The following is a 22,289-nucleotide window of genomic DNA, read 5'->3' as shown; positions in this document are numbered from 1 at the left end:
AGGGTTATTTCACAGTCTGCCTTTAAATTAGCTTGTAGTTTAAAAGAAATGTAACATGGTGAAGTTAAGAGTGTCTTGGGGGCAGAGTAGACTAAGCAGTTTTTCAAATATATCTCACCATCTCAGTGAAAAGAATGGTTGTCTTCTTTGAGTGAAAGACTAGCTCTTCTGATCCCTAGGATGGAGGGATATTAAGGGGGGGGGTTGCTGTAGGATACCTTAGAGCCCTCTAGAGACCTCTCTTTAGGGAGGACAAAAGCCTGGGAGGAGGCAAAGGAACATAGGATCTGCCCTCTTGCACGCATCCTTGCTTGTCAGATGCTGTGGATCCGAGTGGGAATCTGGGGCCCTCTGGCTCAGAGAAATCTCAGCATCGCAACTGGAGCCATTGCTATTGTCACAGATAAGAGATCGAGGGCTCAGATTTGCTATTGACCCAAAATCTGGCTTTTGCAGCCCCTTTCTACCAGATGTCTCAGAGAGTAAAACAATACCAAAAGGAAGGAATGGGAAGGAAAGTGAAGAGCATACTTTTTTTCCCCCCTCAGGTTTGTGGGACAGAGGAGTAATTTGTCTGAGTTATGAATTGGAAATCTCCCCCCCTCCCTGCATTTTCCCTCTACTACTCCCCATTTTTAGCTTTCCCCTATGTTAATGGGGTAAGCTTCTTTATCTAGAAAGTCTATTTTCTTCAGAAAAGTCTTTCTGATACTTCCTTATCTCCTCTGACTAAAAGGGCATAAAGCAGATTATTTGTGACCCAGAGTCAAGCAGCAAATGCTAATTTTTTAGACTGGCTGTGGAATTTCCACTTGGCCAGCCTAAATTCAGGTGAAACTCTGGGCCTTGAAGGGGGAAGGGTGGGAGGAGAAGACAGGAAGGAACCATGGTTTCATTTGATCCACCCAACTGACTTACCTGGAAGATGATGACAAAAGCCAAGCGGGCAGACAAGACAGACCAGTACTGTTTGGAAAATTCATATTGGTTTGGGGCCCATGGTGGCTCTCGGTAATCCTTAAATCTGTCCAGGGAGAACGGTGAGGATTAAAAGTAGAACAAGAATTGGGTGGAGGATAAACTCAATGTAATTTTTCACTGGCTAAAACCCATAAATAAAGACAGTGGTGAGGCCCTTCAGGAACACTTTCCTCTAATAAGCTATTATAATAATAGCTCATATTTATGTAGTACTTTATTCATAATGATAACCTATGAGGTAGGCAGTGGGAATATATTTCTCCATATTTTGTATATAATCATAGGCTTCCAGATGACTTTCTGGAGAAATATCTGACTTATATAAGAAAGAATAGTCTCTGTCCTCAGAATTCATCATTTTGATGATTTCTTTTTGAAATTTATTTTGGACACTTCTTGGAAGAGGAAGCCAAAAGATCTTACTTCTTGCGTGTTACATGAAAAGAAGGAAAAGAAGTAAGGCTGAGCATGTTTATTGGAGCTCTCAGTTCCTTAGCATCCCCTTCCTCCAGTACTTGTGTAGATTATGAACACAGAACAGTATTAATCAGATCTGATGAGATGATACTACTGGCATAGCGCCATACTGCTTTCTCCTTGAGAGAACAAATGACCATAAAAGAGTTGGAGATCTGACCCATCTGCTAGCCCAAAGTGACCAAAGCTCATTTATGTTGTTCACTTAATAATTGGGTACCTCCCTCTTGTTATCATGTAAACCCTGATGTATGACTATATTAGGTAGTCACTTAGATCCTTGTTGCAGATGAAGATATGGGAAGAGGTTTTGATCCCTTTCAATAAATGAGTGACATCTCTACTTCATCATGAGAGAGGTAGAGAACTAGAAACTGATATTATTTGCATTCTTCACCAGCAATAGAGATGTACTAGAATAATAACCTTAAGAAAATACAACTTTTCCATCAACAGGGGGGGTCTATAAACATATACTATAATTTATATATTCCTAATGCTTACATTATAAGTCTTCAAGGCAAAGGCTCATTGGAAGCATAAATATCATAAGAGGAACATGCTGAGCCAATAACTCCTTGACCAACCTCAAATGGAGAAGTAGAGAAGCAGGGGAATCAACTTGAATATGTGCTCCTGTTTCTCTATTAGTCACTTCAATCCCCATTAATTGTTATAAGAATTTCATGGTTAACATCTAATAATCAGGAGCTCCCTTCTATCCATAATATCCTTCTAGGAATCATTATTACAAATGGATAATGAAACAATGTTATTTGCCTAAAGTCAAACATAACTAGTAAGTCCTAGACCTAGGATTTGAATGCCCCTTTTTCCCTAACTTGTATTCCTCTGGGTAAAGAGGAAAGTACCTGCCAGGGAAAGAGGTTAGTAGCCTAGCCCATCCCCTTCCTAGGATATGCAAGAAACAGCAAGGTGGTATGGTGGATAGGGTGCTGAACTTTGAGTCAGGAAGACCTGAGTTTAAATTCAGGTAAGTATGTTCATTTCACTAACTGTGAACCTGGGCAAATCAACCTCTCCAACTTTGGTTTCCCCATGGGTAAAATGGAGTCAATAGCATCTACCTCCCAGTGTTGTTGTGACAATAAAATGAGATAGTTTTAGTATTTTGGAAACCCTAAAGTGCAACATAAATGCTGTTGCTATTAACTATTATTATAATATCCATTATATCACACTCTTCTAGGGCTCCTGATAGCCTCCTATAACTCCCCATCACTCAGTTGCTTTTCCTGAGCCTACATGGTAAAAAGGAAAATAGTTGGTAGGAAAAGAAGGGAATATTCTAACCTTTATGCTCTGGAAGGACTCTACTCTGAGGTCAAACTCCAAGAATAAAATCTACCTGAATTGATTTCTTAATAATTATACCTGAATTGATTTCTTAATAATTAACAAATATCCTTACCATTTTACTGTCCCCATCCAAGTGATTCTGAACTTCTTAATAGCTCATGGTAGGGAAGTTGAAATATCCCTAGCTTCCCATTGTCACTTCTAGGTTCTCCCTCTACCACCATCACTTCATCCTTTCTCCTCCTTTTAGGAGGAGAACCAAATTTACCACCCAATCAAAATTCTAGTAATTATTATCCACTAACTCCTTTCATCAACAAGCCTGTCCCAGAGTCTTTCTCTCCTCCTCAATTTCTGCCCTCAAATAAGGGACTTCAAAATACACATTTATTCTCCTTCAAACACTGTAACCTTCCAGTTCCACAGTGTACTTACTTCTCATTGACCTCGTCCTCTACCCTGCCTCAGGTACAAACACTTCATTTCCATGTTTATAAACTCTATTTCTTTTTATCAAGTATATCCCCAGAGCTTAGCATAGTGACTAGTACATAGTGGATGCTTAATAAATGTTTAGTAGATTGGGTGAACTCTAAAATTAAAATTCCCTTATCTGGACATAATCTGTCATCAATTCATCTCTCCCTCTGTCTTGAAACCTGAAGTTGCAACCTTTACATTCTCCAACCCTTGATTCTTCCCCAGACCATCAACTTGGCCACATTCTCCTCCCTTTCCCCATCTTGGTCCTTTGGTTAAACAACCTCAACTTTACAGTTGTTTGTTTTTAAAATAACCCTTATCTTCTGTATTAGAATTGATACTATATATCACTTCCAAGGCAGAACAATAAGGGCTAGAGAATGGGAGTTAAGTGATTTGACCAGTATCACACATCCAGGAAGTATCTAAAACCAGATTTGGATTTGAACCTAAGACTTTCCAACTCAGACCTGGCTCTCCATCCACTGAGCCATCTGCCTGGTCCTACTGTCCTCTTTTCTTGAGTTCCATGTGCCCTTATTGTCAAATTTGTTCTGCCAAGCCTCAGTCTTGGATTATATATACCATCCATTGCCTTCACTCTTATTCATGTGCTGCCCAATGAAACCAAAGAAATCCACAAAGCCATGCTGATTAAGTTCACTTCAAATTTATGTTGCATATTCTCTACTGGATCCTCACTATAGTAAGGCAATCTTCTGATACTTTCATAATTGATTCATTATCTTACTCACTAAAATTGTTTTTCAAACCTTTTTCTCCCTCCTCAAACTTCTTTTGACTCCCTCTCTCCCCACTCACCCTTTCATGTGAAAACTTAGCCTCACATTTCACACACACACACAAAAAAAATGAGGTCATTTACTGTGTTCCATTTTCTCTCCTGTTCTTCAAAGCACATTTCTCAGTTGCCTTCTTCACCTTCCTTTCACATGAAGAGGTGATTCTTGCCAAAGCAAAAATCCCTACCATGAACAAATGATCTTCTTCCATCCAGTTGTCTCCATCTGATTGTCCCCAATAATAGCCCATTCACATTAATTTTCAATCCTTCCTCCATCTACTTGCTGCTTCTTTGTCACCTTTAAACATACTCATATTTCCTCATTAACAAACTCTCATTTGATCTATTTATTTCTGCTCAATATATGACTATATTTTTCCTCCTTTTTGTAGCAATTTTTTAGAGAAGGCTATCTGCAATAGATGCCCCCCACTTCATTTTTCCTCTCACTATCTTCTTAACTCTAAAGACTGGCTGCTGACTTCATCATTAAGTGGAAACTACTCTCTGCAAAGTTACTAATGATCTTTTAATTTCCAAATCTAATTGCCCCTTTTTAATCTTTAAACTTGACCTCTCTACAGTCTTTGACAGTTTATCACCCTCTTTTTGATACTCTTTTCTCTCTACTTTTTAAAGAAATGAATCTCTCCTTCTTACTTGTCTGACCAATCATTCTCAGTTCTCTTTGCTGGATGTTTATCCAGGTCATGATCACTAACTATGGGTGTCCTCCAAGGCCATGTCCATGGATCTCTTTACTTCTCCTTCTATGTTATTTCACTTGATGATCTCACCAGCCTCCAGAGATTCAATTACCATCTCTTTAATGATTCTCTACTCTACTTATCTAGCTCCAACCTTTTTTGATTTCTAATCTCCAACTGCAATCTTGAATTGGATGTCCTGAAGATATATTAAACTCCACATGTCCAAAACTGAATGAATGTTCATGTCTTCTCTGCTGTATATCTCCAAATTATTCTGCCTATTACTTTTTTGTTCATAGTTATTTGCATGTTGTTTATCCCCATCAAAATATAAGGTCCTTGCAAGCAGGAATTGTAATTTTGCCTTTCTTTATCCCCAGAATTTAATATAGTACCGGGCACATAGTAGGCCCTTAATAAATAGCTATTCTTCCAGTAGACCAAGGTGGGAAAAGGTCACCAGGTCAACAAACAAACATTTAACGGCTAAAAGTATCAAAAGTCTGATGCCCCACTGTGGTACTATGGTGACCCTGGGTTCTTGAAAGCATTGCCACTAGATCCCCATCCCTAGGAAGTTGTGTTAAGCAGAAAAGGATTTGATTGTGCTGGTGATAGATGAGTCTACCTAATAGAAACTCATTACCATGAGGTTGATTATCAGGTCATGATTAATTAATTTTTTCTAAAGCAGTTTATGAAATTACCTAAGATTTAGCTGTAGTTTGTTTTTATGGAAAGAGCACCAATTTAAATGAAATAATATGGCTTTTGAAATCTTAAAATTAAGGAAGTGGTACAGAGATTTCTCAAAAGTCCTAGGCTCTGCTATGACCCTGTGCATTTGATCTCTCAGACTCCTAGTTTCTTCACTTATAAAAGTCTTGGAATGGTTGAATTTAAGGTCCTTTCTAATGCCAAAATTATAGATTATATATTCCTAAGATTCTGTAATTTCTAAGAAGCTCTTAACCCAGAAATTCTTTTTTCTACATTCATATCTACTACAATAGTAATGCTACATCTAGTAGTTGTGATCTGTGGTGTACTAAAAGAGAATGGGAATTGTATTTGTGTCCACCTTTAAAAAAATACATAACACATTGATCTTTTTTCCTGGATCTGGAAAATATCTAGAAGCTTTCTGAAGACAAGGTCTATATTTGTCTTTCATTCTGCACCCCAAGAACCTAGCAAAATGTTCTGTACTCAAGGTCTCTATAATTTTACAAAGCATTTTCTTAAAAAGAGGAATCCTTGGAGGAAGTTTAGCGGAAATGGTATTATTTCTATTTTTATAAAGGAGAAAATGAAATACATAGAAATGAAGTGACCTCCTTAATAATATATATTTAATGGAATGGATTGCCACAACTCATGACAACTAGATTGTGAACCCAAGGTAACAATTCCAGAATTGGTTGGACAGCTTGAGCCCTCTGGATCCTACCTTCCTAGGCAGGCTACATAGATGCTTTTTTGAACCAAAAGAAAGGCTGATCAGTCAGTCTGGGGATCAATTAAGGGGTGCTGATTGATAGTTATATTGATTAACATATATGCTTGTTTACCAGAGGGGAAAAGAAAACAAGGCTAGGGGATTTAAGAGATTTAATGAGACCAAAAGTCAGCATACTGACAACAAGATGTGTTTGTCCTTGCCTTATTCCCAGGACCCTTTAAGAGGGCTTGGGTCATTCTTTATCTTTGGCTTCCAATCCACAATTCCTCATGACTCACATTAAAACTGGTCCATGTTCCCAGAAAACAACCCTGTCAAGTGCCTGAACTCGCATATTTTTGAACTTATCTTGAAATAATGACAACTTTTGGGACTTAGAAGAACTATGCTATTTCATGGAACTATTCTTGCCATGGAGTTCAACATGTTGCCAGTGTTTAGTAAAAGATAAATGATCCCCTAGAGGAGCAAGGGGCTGGGTGAAATGGGGTCATGGGTAGACCAAGGCTTTTGGAAGAACTACCAAGCGAAAAGAGTAAAGGATTTAAAAATTCCATCCCTTTACCTGCTATAGTCTTAGTTTGTTCACCTATAAAGTGAAGAAATTGGGCTAGAATCAAAGCTTCTTAGCCTTTTTTGTGTCATGGGCATAGTGACAGCCTGGGAAAGCCCTTCTCAGAATAATATTTTTAAACGTCTAAAATAAAATGTATAGGATTATAAGAAAAAAATAATCATATTGAAATAGTTATCAATTTTTTTTTAATTCATGGACTCCAGGTAATAATCTCTTGTCTAGGTGGTTCCTAAGATCCTTTTCAACTCTAAAATTCTATGATTCTGGGATGCTAAGGAAGTTAGAGAATATTACAGTCCCAAAGTATCACAGACCGGAAATTAGTAAGTCATAATGCCTGACTTTTGGCTGCGCTTTTGGAGAAATGTCATTTAAGAATGAGAACTAGCTCTAATCTTTTCTCTCCTGTGAAGTTTTAAAGGCTGACTCCAGATTAGCATCTCCAGTCATCAGCAAGAGGGCAGAAGAGAGAGAGACAGAGAAAAAGGAGACCATATATATATGTGCACAGGGAAATGGATGGGGGCCAAGGATTTGAGAGCTGTCTCTCCCCCCATGCCCCATCTCTTCTCTCTTAGCAGCTGATTGCAGCTGTTGGGTAGCAAACTTGGTCTGACACCCAGATAGAAAAGGAAGCTTACTATGGCCAATTCAAACACCATGGGATTCAGCCATGTCCATCCAATGCTGAGGGCAGAATTGCATTCAGCTCTGGGAAGACCTTGTTAATAAAGGTAGAGTGTGGATAAATGAGTCATGGAGTATTAAAGCTAGAAGTAACCATTTCATCTGTCTTCTAGCTCTAGGTAGGTCCATATTTATGTGAGCTGGGCCAGATGGGATACTGTTTTCAAGAACCCAAGAGAAGAAGATTCTACAGACCCTCCTTGCGAAGGCCACTCATCCCTCAGAACACTATTTACTCTCAGAAAATCATTCTCTAAGTCTTACGCAGATCTCTACTCCTGTACCTAAAGCCCACTTCCTTTTGTTCTTCATTATGCCTAAAGAAAGAACAGCTGGTCATTGACCTCAGTATTGTACATACACATCACTCTGTCCTGGCTTTTCCATGCTGAAAAGAATCCATAAATAATCAAATTCTGGTCCCACCTCTATTGCTAATGCACCGCAGCCTTTGGCAAGCTACTTTGCCCACCCTGAGAATCTGAGAAATGTTCAGAATCTGAGAGATGTATCAAAAGGCCTTAAGGGAGAAAATAACAGCATAATTTACCAGAAAAATCGACATGAAAACAACTCCATGCCAATGGGTTTACTGTGCCTCTGTGTTAAGGGTTTATATCTTATAATTAAACACCAAACCTGGTAGCAAGGAAGAACAAGTAGGAGATTCATGGATTAAGTTTCTGTTTGCATTCTAGTGCCAGAGTGAGTTATTATTTGTTTTAAGGAAGTTTCTTCTCTTATCCTAGTATTAGTAAATTAAGATTTTACTTGAAAATACAGATTTCACAATTTAAAAATATTTTAACTGAGTCAGGTTTATCAAGTCTGTTCATGTTAATACTTCTAATAAGGTCAGAGAAATCTACTTAATTTTGAGGCTAGAATTATACATAGTAGAAACCATGATTAATGTAAGTCTTTCGTCTCCTCTATTCCTGTTAATTAGCATAGGGTATACATTATAAATTGCTAGGAATGTCTGCCTTCTGGTAACAAACCAGAGAATAGACCACGGGCTTCCTTGACAAAGTAGCAAAAGTAACAAACCTTGTTACTTTTGAAAAGAGATTTAGAAGCACCCAAATGGGGCCACTCTAGGTCATCCATGAAGCTGGCTGGCAAGAGTAGAGTAATTCTCCCAACTATTCAATCTGCAGAGTCTAATCTGTATACAAACTTTTGGAATTCTTTTGGAAACTACAGAGATGATTATAGTCTATGTGGATTAGTAAAGTTTCAGTCTGTAATGAGCCCACCCATTCAGGCCAGTTCCTGGTAGGTTTAGGTACTAGAACAAAACGAGAAGCTTGTAGATCATTCAGAAGCTAATAAAAGGTTTACCTACACATAGCATTGAAAGAGTACTTAACAAAGATTTTACAGCACTTAGTTCCATTAGCTAAGGCCCACATCCTCCCCCACAAAAAATAAAGTGACATTTTTCATCATGATTCCTTGGGGATTGTCTTGGATCACTGAATCGCTAAGAATAGCTAAGTTATAAGGGCAGCCGGGTGGCTCAATGAATTGAGAGTCAGGCCCAGAGACAGGAAGTCCTGGGTTCAAATCTGGCCTCAGACACTTCCCAGTTGTGTGACCCTGGGCAAGTCACTTAACCCCCATTGCCTAGCCCTTACCACTCTTCTACCTTAGAACCAATGCCCAGTATTGCTTCTAAGAGAGAAGGTAAATGTTTAAAAAAATAACTGTTATTCATCATACTGATCAGCAGGGCAAGTATTATGACTTCTTCACTTAAATGGTCTTAGGATATTGGCTAAAACTGAAGGGCTTTTTTATGCCATTGGGTAAGTAAAAATCACATCAGTATATCCAGAAGCCACCAGGAAGCTGAGTCAGCGTCTTAGCCTCCTAAACCAATAAAATTGTATGGACTGTTTCCTTACCTTTAAGAGGAAAGAATTAGCCTAGCCTATCTTTATATAGGATAGGAGAAAAGAGGAATGAGTCTTGGTAAAGAGTGGTCCTATTCCATTCCTTATTCGAACTCACCTATCAAGAGTAGTATTAGCATTCCATCATCTAACCATTTACCTACCCCTTTTCACAGTAACTCCTAGAACTCTTCCATGGTGAGAATAGATATAGCCCTTGCATTGGCTCAGTCTGTCTCATTTTTCCCTAAGCAATATCATTTCTCTTCCACAGTCTGTCCTTATACATGTGATCAAGAACTGATTCTTGCCTCTCATCTCCCCTTAGATCTAATCATATTTTACAAGGGATTAAAGTTCTTGAACCCTGATACACCTCATTTCTTACTCCATTCCAAAGTTTCTCATGTATAAAATGAAACAGACAACTTTGAAAGAACTGAGAAAAGATGGAAACCGCTGTTTCTGCAAAGGCTTGCTCAGGAGGCTATTGATGACTGAGCTTCCAGTAGGGAAAAGTGGTGGGACTAGGTGGTGGTGACAGAAGCAGCAGCAGCTTTGGGAGCTCTCACACCAGGAAGGGAGTTTGGCAACTGGTCAGAAAGAGAAAATACTGTACAAGCACGGAATATAGGACCAGATGCTATTTAGTAACTCCATTTCCTATACCCACTTCTGAGTCATAGTTTAAGAGTGAAGAAGAGCACTTTTGGTCAAGCAAGAGTAGAAGACCTGAAGGGACAGTAGCATTTACAGCACCAAAGGATCAATATTATTTATAGTCCCAAGGCAATAGGGGCCCAGAGAAGCAGTATCAAATGTAATTCCTAGGGATCAGGGGGTTTTCCTACGTAATGACCAAAGTACAAACAGTAAAGCAATTACCATACCTCTCCTCAGATCACAACATCTTTGAAACATTGAAAACTTTCAAACTCTCAGAATGAACTCTAAAAATAGCAGTGCAAAGAAGTCTAAAGCTTGAGACAATGCCCTTTCCATGCTGGGCATAGAACTCAACATTATTAGAAAGTTCCAAATAAAGAAATGGGAAGGGGGAATAAGCAAACAATGAGATTACAACCAAAACAAACCTACTCCAGAAAAATTGAGTAAAGTCCTTCAGAGAAAATGGATATTTAATAAAATATAGTACTTTCAAGCACTCCTAGTGAAAAATTGTAGCTAAATAGAAAATCTGACACTCAACTATGATTCAAGAGCAGCACAAAAGAAAAACATGAAAGAGAAATCATAAGGGACTTAATAATTTTGGAAGGATTCTACATGGAGAGTGTAGAATTGAGTCAATTATCTTGAGATGATGAAAAAATGAATAGATAAGAAAAAGTGGATACCCTAGAAAAAGAGGGAAGGGATAGAAAGAATGGAGAAAATTATCTCACATAAAAGAAGCAATATCATCCCCTCTTAAAATGGAGGGGGAAATGATGGGGAGAATTGGTTGGGAGCCTCATTCAAATGTGTATTTATACACACACACACACATACATATATGTATATATAATACATACACCAGTTGGGTATAGAAATCTATCATACCTAACAGGGAAGTAGAAGAAGGATAAGTGAGAAGGACGATAGTGGTGAAAAGGAGGGCATATAAAAGAAGGCGATGTTCAGAAGCAAACCAGACTTTGGAGGAGAGACAACATAAAAAGAGAAATAGAAGGTTAAACAGAAGAAAATACTATGGAGGAAAATGCACAGTTACTAGTGATAATTGTGAACACGAATGGGATGAACTGACTTATAAAATAGCAGTGGATAGCAGAATGGATAAGAAATTAGGCTCCAACAATATGTTTACAAAAAGCACATTTGAATCAGAGAGTCAAACATGGAATTAAAATAAGTTGTTGAAACAGAATCTATTTTGCTTTAGCTAAAGTAAAAAAGCCAAGAGTAGCAATCATGATCTCAAACAAAGAAAAAGCAAAAATAGACCTAATTAAAAGGGATAGTAGGGAAATTATATTTTGCTAAAAGGAACCATAGGCAATGAAGTAATATCAGTATTAAATATATCCCCACCAAATGGGATAACATCTAAATTATTAAAGGAAAACTTAAATGATTATAGTAGAAAATAGACAGAGAAGCTATACTAGTGTGTGGGGGGAACCTCAATTGTCCTTATTCAGAGTTGTATAAATCTAACCATAAAATGAATTAGAAGTTAAGGAGATGAATAGATTCTTATAAGAGTTAGATATGACAGATCTCTGTGGAAAACCAAATGGGGATATAAAGGAGTATATATACCTTTTTCTCACTTGTACATAGCACCTTCACAAAAACTGATCATGTATTAGGCCATAAAACTTCATAGCCAAATGCTGAAAAGAAGAAATATTAAATGTATCCTTTTCAGATCATAATTCAATAAGAATTATAATAAATTAAAAATTACATGAAAGTGTAGATTAAGTTAAATGGAAACTAAGTAATCTAATCCTAAAGAATAAATCAAAGAACAATCATAGAAAAAATAATTTCATTAAATACAATGACAACAATAGGTCAACATCAAAAATTTTAGGGATGCAGCTGAAGCAGTACTTGGGAAAATTATATGTCTCTAAACATGTACATCAATAAAAGAGAGAGTCAATTAATGAATTGGGCAAGCTACCAGAAAAAAAAATAAACAAAACCAAAAAAGACCTCTAGAAAAAAATTGCAAATTAAAAATTCCCAGTTAAAACCAAAATAAAAATCTTAACAATAAAGGGGAGATGAATAAAATTGAAAGTTAAAGAATCACTGAATTAAGAAATAAAATAAAAATAGAATTTGATTAAAAAAATCAGCAAAATCAATAAATGATTAGTGATTGATTAATAAAAGAAAGAAAACAAAATTGTATCAGTAGTCCACAACAACACTAAAGGGCTCATAATGAAAAATGCCATCTACTGCCTTAGAGAGAACTGATAAACTCTGAGTGCAGGTTAAATTGCATTTTTAAAAATTACTTTTTAAACTTTTAAAAACTTTATTTTAATTATTTTGCTTGTTTTTCTTTGTGATATGGCTAATGTGGAAATATATTTTTCATGACTTCACAAATATTCTTGATATTGAATTTCTTGCCTTCTCAGAGACTTAGAAAGGGTAGAAAAGAGGGATTACATTAATCTGGAAAAAATTAAAATTTAAAAAAAGAAATACTATTGTGTTCCATGTTGGAATCATTACACTGATTGACTCAGTATTAAAAAGATGAGTTTTTTTCTAAGAGAAGAGTGGACTTAAGGATCTTTGAAATTTTCCAAAGTTTATTCAGCTCACTCTTCCCATTTTAATGTAATTTTGGGCCAAAATAACTGTCTATTTCTATTGTCCATCATTGATGAAATACAGCTGAACAATCTTTAAAAGTTGTCTATCCAACTACTTGTATAGGGGTTGGATCTGCTACACCATTTAGTCAATTATTTGAGACTTCTTTTCTTTAGAATACAGATCATTATTCATTACTAGTCAAAAGAAGAAAGATAAGATTATGGTAGCTGTTCATTGATTTACAAGACTGTTTTACCTGATATAAACAATAGGGCATTGTGCTATTTTCCTAGGATATATAGCCTTCTGTGACCTGTCAAAAAACTTTAAATGATGTATTATAAACTTAACATCTCAAACAATAATATCATCAATTAAATGTACTTTATAATTACATTTGATAAATTAATTTCAAATGATAAAATGTCATAAATTTTCACTTTTACATCTTCCTCAAGACACTTGTCTTTCCATTTATTCCCTTTCATTTTTCCTCTTTCATGGTCATCCTTGTGGTGTAAGTTCTTGTTCTGGTTCCCAGTTTGTATTGTTTCATAAAAGTCTCCACATTCTACCACATATTCCATACTTGTCAATCTTAGGGTCAATAGTATACCAATAGAATCCATTAATGAAACACAATCTACTTCCCTATTGTTGGGCATTTAGGATGACTCCAGTTTTGTTTTATAAATAATTGTAAAATTGCTATGAAATAATATTTATAGAGGTAACTATTTAAAAATAATTCTTTCAGACTATATTCCCAGCAGTGGAATTATCATTGACTTGTCAGACTTAATGACCATTATCCATTTTTAATGATTCAAGTAGAATTAAATACAGAACTATGTGTGTGCCTGAGTGTGTTTTAATCAAGTGCCCGATTATTATGAGTCAATGATGTGACACCATAGCCAAAAATCTAATTTTATTTCTGGCTATATTAAGAAGGTTAGTATCTAAAATAAAGAGGCTGATAGACCTAATCTGTACTTTATGTGGGTCAGACGGTACCTAGACATATTTATGAAGGAGATTGACAAGTTGGAATACATAATGATATCAGTGAGGACAGAAACATATGCAACATTGGATAGTACTACTTAGAGAATCAAAAAGAGGAAATCAGTAATGTTTGGAAAAGAGGCTCCAAACCTGGCATGGAGGCATGATGGTCATGAAAGTAGACTTTAACTATCCAGATATCTATTAGAATTGTATTTCTGTTAAAAGGAAAGTAATCTGGTAATTTTTAAAATTGCTTTAATTATTTTATGGTATCCCAAGGCCTAATAAACTACAGAGGAGTTCTGGGATGAGAAAGGAAGAGACTGAAATCTCTTAAGAATAAAATTCTATCCATGCAAAAAGAAGTTAAAAGCAAAAGATGTCTATCAAGATCACTATGGATACACAGGGAATTCCTCTACCTCCCAATTTAGTTTTTGAAAAATACTTGTAGAGGAGACAGAAGCAAAGGCATAGAGGATGAGCACAAAAGTAAGTCTGCTTTACAAAAGAAATAGCAATGATAAAGCTCAGAATGAGTTCTGAGAATTCCGAGTTCCAATGAATTCCAAGGATAATAAAAAAAGGCTTTTCAAAACTATGCTGGAGAGAAGAAATCAGAGGGAGCAAAGATAGTATGATCATAATGGAGAGCAGAGAGGAAACAGAACTATATGCCTCTTATTATGTTTCTGGGTATAGGCATATGAATACACAAATAACAGTGCTTAACACATGTTTGTTGACTGACATAAAAGTCAAGAAGAATTATCTAATGACTTAGAATAGAAATGATGGAAAGAATATTGAAACAAAAAGAAAATTTTAAGAGACAACAAATAATCAACTAATTACCCTCAATAAAGCCTAGTGACCTGAAGAAGGGGAAAATTACTTCTTAACTTGAATATAGCAAATGGCACTTTCATTTTCAAACAAAAGGGAAGCAAATTAAATTAAAAAAAAACCCTATTGCTATATATTTTTACCTCTTTTTTCTGGAAAAATTCTAGAGCATATTATGGAATTGGCTGTTGTTAACATTTAGAAGTGACTTCTACATTAAAGCCAACATAATTTCAACATGAACAGGCCATTTGAGACTGAAGTAATTTCCTCCCCCCCCCCCAAATGGTTACTAGAGTAGATGATCAAGGTAATTTGATAAATATGACATATCTGGATGTCAGTAAGTATTTTATGATACTCATGAAAAAGTGGGATATATATGATGATAGATGGATGAAGAATTGATTCAATAATGTTACCTATAAAGTAATAGTTAGATCACAAATGCTGATGTGACCTAAAACCTATCTTAAACTTGTGCTGTTCAATCTGTTTTATCCAATGAATTGGAAAGAGGCATAGATAGCATAATTTTTAAATTTGCATATGGCATAAAGCAGTAAAGAAGAACTAACCTTTGAGACCACATAGTCAAGGTAACAAAATTAGGCTGATAGGCTAAGTTTGATAGTGCTTAACTGTTAAGATTAATTCTTTAAGATAAAGCAATAAATGTAATATGATAAAATTGGGTTCGACTCAAATTTGTCATAGAATTAGAAAAGAAAATGTGAAGGATAGTAGCCTAGCAGTACCAGATCTCAAACAATACTACAAAGCAATAATCATGTCAAAACAATCTGCCACTGGTTAAGAAATAAATTGATGGATCAATGGAATAGATTAGGGGTAAAAGACCTGAGCAATCTACTGTTTGATAAACTCAAAGAGCCCAGATTTGGGGATAAGAACTCACTTTTTGAAAAAAAAAAGACTGCTGGGAAAATTGGAAAACAGTATGGTAGAAACTAGGTATACACCAATTTCTCATACTCTATACCAACATATAACATATATCGACAACTCTATACCAACAAAATGGGTATATGATTTAGAAATAAAGGCTGTTACCATAAGTAAATTAGGGGAACATAGAATAGTTTACCTTCCAGGTCTATGTAGAAGGGAAGAATTTATAACAAAACAAGAGACAGAAAACATTATAAGATGGAAAATGAATACTTTTGACTATTTTAAGTTTAAAAGCTTTTGTACAAACAAAGCAAATGTAACCAAGATTAGAAGGGAAACAACAATCTGGGAAATTTTTTATGACAAATTTTTCTGATAAAGGTCTTATTTTTCAAATTTATAAAGAATTAAGTCAAATTTGTAAGAATATAAGCCATTCCCAAATTGGCAAATGTTCAAAGGGTATAAATAAGCAGTTTTCAAAGGAAAAATTACTGCTATCAATAATCATATTAAAATGTTCCAAATAATTCTTGATTAGAACAATGCAAGTCAAAACAACTGAGTTCTCCTTCACACCTATCAAACTGATCAATATGACAGTAAATACAAGTGATAAATGTTGAAGGGAATGTTGCAAAATTGGGACACTAATGCATTGTTCGTAGAGTTGTGAACTGTTCCAACCATTCTGCAAGACAATTTGGAAATATGCCCAAAGGGCCCTAAAACTGAGCATACCCTTTGATCCTGTAATACCACTACTAGGCCTGTATCCTTAAGACAGAAAAGGGGGAGGAGGGGAGGAGGACCTACTTGTACAAAAATATTAATAGAAACTCTTTTTTGTGGTGGCAAAGAATTGGAAACTAAGGGGATGTCACTCAGTTGTGGAATAGCTAAATAAACTGTGGTATATGAAAATGATAAAAAAAAACTATTGTGCTACAAGAAATGATGAATTGGATGATTTCATCTTGAAAGACCTGCATGAACTGATGCAGAGTGAAATAAGCAGAACCAGGAGAACATTATACATGGTAACAGTAATATTGTATGAAGATCAGCTGTGAAAGACTTAGCTGCTCTCAGCAAAACAATGATTTAGCAATTCTGAAGAATTTATGACAAAGAATGCTATCCATAGTCAGAGAAAGAACTGTTGGAATCAGAATGTGAATCAAAGTATATGATTTTTTACTTTAATTTATTTAGGTTTATATTTGGGGGCTATGGTTCTAAATGATTATTCTCTTAAAAACATGAACAATATGGAAATATGTTTTTGCAGGATAATACATGTATAACCCAAATTGCTATCTTTCTGGGAGGGGGCTTGGAAGGGAGGGAGAGGGACAATTTGGATCACATAGCTTTGGAAAACTTATGTAGAAAATTGTTATTACATATAATTAGCAAAATAGCTTTAAAAAATCAACTTTGTAAGTATAGAATGGAAGATGAAACTAGACAACATTTCATATGAAAAAGATACCAGGGTTGGATAGATTGTAAGCTCAATATGAGTCAATAGTATGATGTCAACTACATGCTCCTTGAGAGAAGGGGCTGGCTTTTTTTGCCTTTCATTGTATCTACAATTCTTGGCACATAGTGCTTAAGATTGTAAAAATTAAAATTAATCTACAATAATGTAGAATGTTATATTTTCAAGGATTAATTAATGATAATTAGAAATAAAGGAATAAAAGGGATACAAAATAAAAACCATGTGCCCATGGCTAATCAGCCTGTTCAAAATCCCCTCACTTACCACCACCATCCTTGCCAGGAAACCAAAGAGGTCAAGAGCAGGAACACCCACTGAATTTATCCCCTGTCTGCAGGAAGTACATAATGACAGGAAGTCAATGGGCTCCCAGGAAATGTAGTTCTTTTTTAGGGTAACAGATTTTCAATTATATAACATGTTTGTTGATAGACATCAAAGCTGAGAAAGATAAAACACTTAAGGCAATGCTAACAGAAGCATATTATCTAAATGAGAAAGATTCTATCACAGTTAAAATACATTTGGATAATCATTGGCAAACTGAAGTTCATCTAGAATTCTAGAAATCATATCTATGACATATGAGAAATTGTTGAAGCAACTGGAGATTTTTAGCCTGAAGAAGACTAGAGGAAGATGTGGTAGCAGTTTTTCAATCTTGAAGCCTCTGAAAGACTAATGGGGGAAAAACTAAAATATTAGAATTCTCCTCTGTCAGAGAACAGAGCATAATCATAATAAGCATAATCAGTATATATCACAAGGAGACAGATTTCTCTTAAATATAAAGAAAATTTCCCAATAGAAATTTTAAAAAAGAATGATTTTTGTGGGGAAAAGGTTGGTTGCCCCTAACTGGTGGTTATCAAGCATTTATAGTGCAATAGAAGGAGTACCAGGCCTGAAGTCAGGAAGACTCATCTTTCTGAGTTCAAATCTGTCTTCAGATACTTACTAGCTATGTCACTCTGAGCAAATCATTTAACCCTAATTGTCCAGCAGTAAGGACTGCTCTTCTGCCTCAGTTTCCTCATCTGTAAAATAAACTGGAGAAGGAAATGGCAAACCACTCCAGTATCTCCACCAAGAAAACCCCAAATGGGATCATGACAAATCAGACACAACTGAAAAATGACCAAACAATTCTATCACAGGTTGTACTAGGTGAACTTTAAAGTAGTTTCCAAGCTGGAGATTGTGAGATTAAATTACTTCTAAGACTGAGATTTTAGAATGCTTAGGATATTAAGAGAATTCATGGCGTAGTAAATAGGGCATTGGTATACATAGATTACAAACACCTGACTTAATATGTACCCACTGCTGGATAAACAACTTGTTACTACCTACTTCAGCAGATTGCTGGGGTGGGGTGCTCTGGAGATCTGCAGATTATATGAATTGGGTTATTTTGTTTTAGAATTAGTGTAGTATACTGTAGAGTGTGTAGAATGATGAGTTTGGAGCCAGAAGATTTGACTTCAAAACAACTTAAGACATGAACAGGTTATGGGCAAATCAAATGAGTCTTTTAGATTTTCAGTTTCCTTACCTATAATCTGAGAATAATAATAATATACTACATAATTCACTGGGTTGCCATGAAGGGGGAAACACTTTGTAGAATAAAATATGCTCTTTTGATAGTTATTAAATTATTGATAGTTTCTATTATAATGATAATTATTATTAAGAAACATTAAGGGGGCAGCTAGGTATCCAGCTAGTGGATAGGGTGCCAAGACTATATTTGGGAGGATCTGAGTTCAAATGTGACCTCAGACGCTTCCTAGATGGGTGACCCAGGGTAAGTCATTTAACCCTGATTGCCTAGCTCTTGTTGCTCTTCCATCTTAGAATTGATACTAGGATACAAACTAAAGGTTTAAAAATACAGAAGAAATATTAGGGTAACTTATTGGAATGGTGGAGATGCCTAGAGCTATGGAGAATCCTTTACTCATTCTCACATAGAATTTTAAAGTCCTCCTTTCTCACTAACCTCAGTATTATTCAAGCCCCCAAATCTTCCTTTCCATTTTTCCAGTGCCTAAAATCTTTATTCTAAGGGGGGGGGGGAAATCAAAATCTACTTATTTTATCCACATCATAGTAATCTGGCAAAGTCCCTTCATGTATTAGATCTTGAGACAAAGCTTCAAATGGATCTTTCAAGAGGATAAAATTCATATTCTATGAACCTAAGAAGCAAAGGATGGAAAGACACATTCATCATATTATCATAGATTGAGTGATGGAAAGGACCTTAGAGATCCATTCTAGCTTAATGTCATTTCACAAATAGGCAAACTAAGACTTAGTGAACTCAAATAAAAAACTTTCCAGTTTTGGGACAGTTTTACATCTAGATCTACTTAGTGGAATTGCTGGGAGACCTGGGCAGAGATGAGAAAGATCCACTCATAATTCTTTCCCTAGAAAGTGATCTTTTAAAAATAATAATAATAAACATTAATATAGCCATTTAAGGTTTACAAAGTATTTTATATATGTAAGGGTATGCCCTTTTAGATTTCAGCTAAGTTGAAGACCTTAAAGGGCAAAAACAGAGACAATAAAATATGAAGATGAGGTACAAATGAAACATTCCACACCTTATATGAGATTTTTAGGCTTTGAGCAACTCAATGCACATGAAAAGTGCAGCAGTCAATGAATGTGCACTTGCCTCAGGGCACAATATCCCTCAGTGCCTTTGTCTCCAACCACTCTTGTAGCATAAAACCTAACAGGAATCTGGGAAATGAAACTGGTTGGTCTCTATAAATTGGGGTGTGGTGACTCACTGAGGAAACCCAACTATGAACCAAGAAAATTGTCTGGCTCTGACCCACAGAGAGGTTTCTAACAATCTTTGTCTAGAAGTGTCCATCCTTCATAGAGGGGTATAGTATCACTCCAACTGAAAAGATCATTATAATATCCAAGATGAAAGAGCAGAGAATTACCCAACTGAACCTGACAGCAACAGCCCAATGAAAAGGGAGACAGAATTTTGAGTTGCACAGTTTTTATGTGTTCCCTATGAATATGCCTCACTCCTACTGTGCTTTAAGTTTATGCTCACTATTCCTCAAACTCTGTAACATTATGGGGAGAATGAATTCCAGGTTTTTGAGGGGAATACTTTGTAACTTTATTTCTTGCTATGCCATTAGAGTAAATTCTTTTTCTAAGAGCTAGTTGAGTCTACTGATTTGTTGTTCATAAGAAGTACATTGATGGGGGCTCATAAGCTGCAATGTTAGGAATAGTTGCCCATAAGGTTACCTATAGAATCTGACTTTGTAGTCACCTGTATGGGTATTCCAACCTGCCCATGTCAGTGTAAGTTGTTGGAGCAACTGAGGGTTGCCAAACATTACATTTTCTCATGTTATCCTCAAAGAAGATTTGTAAAGTTTGAGGCTGATAGAGATTGTGGGACTTTCCCATGATTATACAGCTATAAATTGTTAGAATTAGGTTATGAAAACAGGTTTTATTGAATAAAAGCCCAACATATGGCCTTTCTATATTCAAAGCTAAAGAGGTCAAGGTGAGGATTAGAATGATCACATAATAGTTTGATATCCAGAATAGAACTTTTATATGAGAAATCTCTCCAATTCCCCCAAACAAACCCACTAATCTTATGAACAAGAAGGATGGAGGGAGATCTATGCCATATGCAATCACTAAACATTATTTTTTTAAATAACATTGTGACTAAACTGTTAGCCAATTTAGTGGGTCTGTCTGCCTCATATGCTAAAAGCATGTGGTAGCTTAAAAATCATTTAAAGGGCCTCAGTGCTATGGGAATTAATGGCATATTAATGCTAAACATAATTAGCTCCAATGATTTTAAACCATGTGAGCTTCTTAAAATTGCCTTCTGAAATTGGTCTTTAACAAGAAAAAAAATGGTATGGGTAATTAGGAATGAATGAGAACTATGTCAATCTGCTGGCTGATAAAGATCAGGGAAGAGAACCCTAGGAAAAGCTAAATCTGTACATTTCAACAGGGAGCAGATGATCAGCAGCTCTGGGCTTGAAGAGAATATGGAAGCATTTAAGCAATGCAAAGAAACAGCCACCACCCAATGTCTTTTTTCAGGATGGCAGAGCTCTGCTCACTACCTCCAAACAGATGGGTGACAGTGTCTCTGGGGCCCTGTCTGGCTCAGAATCCCAGCTTATCCACTAGTGCAGGATAAAGGGGCCCAAATAAGGGACATGAAGCCCAGTTCCCCAGGGGACATCTCTCATCCAGCCTCCCTGGCGACACTGAGGTCCTTTGGCTTCATCAGATGCTAATCACGTCCTGTGTATTGACGTCACGAGACTGTTTATGGAGCATCTTTGCCAGAACACTCTGACTGCCACAGAAAATGCTGTTCCAAATATGTTGGAATGCATCCTGTAGGATTAGGCACAGTTTTCTATCTTGCTTTGCTATTTTTAAAACACCTTTATACCTGATAAAGGTTTAGGTTAGAGTCCTAGAGGAACTTTCATTTGACCATGTCTATCACTCCAAATCATTGAAAACCAATTAGAAGAAGAGTCAGCACATTTTGAACACTTTTTTTTTTTGCCAGGAGCAAGCTCTGCATTTAGGGAGAATCGTTAAAATCCTGAGAAAGGGAATATATCTTTAGGGCTTATTCTACGGAAAGGTTTTCTTTTTCACTTTTCCATTATTTCTTGCTATAAGACTATCCTGACAACATTCTGAGGAGTAAAGTTCTGCCTAAATTATGATCCTCCTATGTGGTTGGTAGATTACCTGTGGTATAGAGTTGATAACTTTCTCCACCATTCTTAGAATACCTAATATTTGGATTTAACACTCAATTCCCAAATCATAAAATCATACAGGTCATCTAGTACAACACCTTTATAGAATGGAAAAATGAAACAGAGAGAGAGGAGATGATTTATCCAAGATCACAGTGAAAAATACTATCTCATTCAATCTTCCCAACATCCCTCTGAGATAAGTAGGCTAGCTATTATTTGTGGTTCAGATTAAATAAAAGACTTATCCCAGAGTCACCTATCCTAGTTGGAACTAAGACTCTGATATCCTTTTAGACCAGAGCTCTAATTCACTGAATACCATGAGTTCTACTTTTTGAGCACTCTCCGTACCATAGGAGAAATGGAACTAAGGTGAAGCATATTGGCTAAAAAGAGATTTGTCCTAGCTACCCAAATCTAGAGGGGGTACTTCCTCCACCATCTAGAGGTACCAAAGTGATTTAGCTTGTAGTAAGTAGAAGATGTA

General features: G+C 36.1%; 1 protein-coding gene across 1 annotated transcript in view; it reads right to left on the bottom strand.

Moving 5' to 3' along the window:
• ANO2 (anoctamin 2) overlaps positions 1–22,289 on the bottom strand; it is a 532,091-nt gene that overhangs the window by 5,802 nt on the left and 504,000 nt on the right. The window contains exon 22 of the mRNA XM_056799271.1: positions 919–1,024. Within this exon, the coding sequence (XP_056655249.1) occupies positions 919–1,024 (106 nt within the window). The remainder of the gene's footprint in view (positions 1–918; positions 1,025–22,289) is intronic.

The sequence above is a fragment of the Monodelphis domestica genome, chromosome 5 (genome assembly GCF_027887165.1).
Source record: "Monodelphis domestica isolate mMonDom1 chromosome 5, mMonDom1.pri, whole genome shotgun sequence".
Lineage (NCBI taxonomy): Eukaryota > Metazoa > Chordata > Mammalia > Didelphimorphia > Didelphidae > Monodelphis > Monodelphis domestica.
The sequence above is the reverse complement of the archived record's forward strand: the minus strand, read 5'-3'. Positions and strand labels throughout refer to the sequence as shown.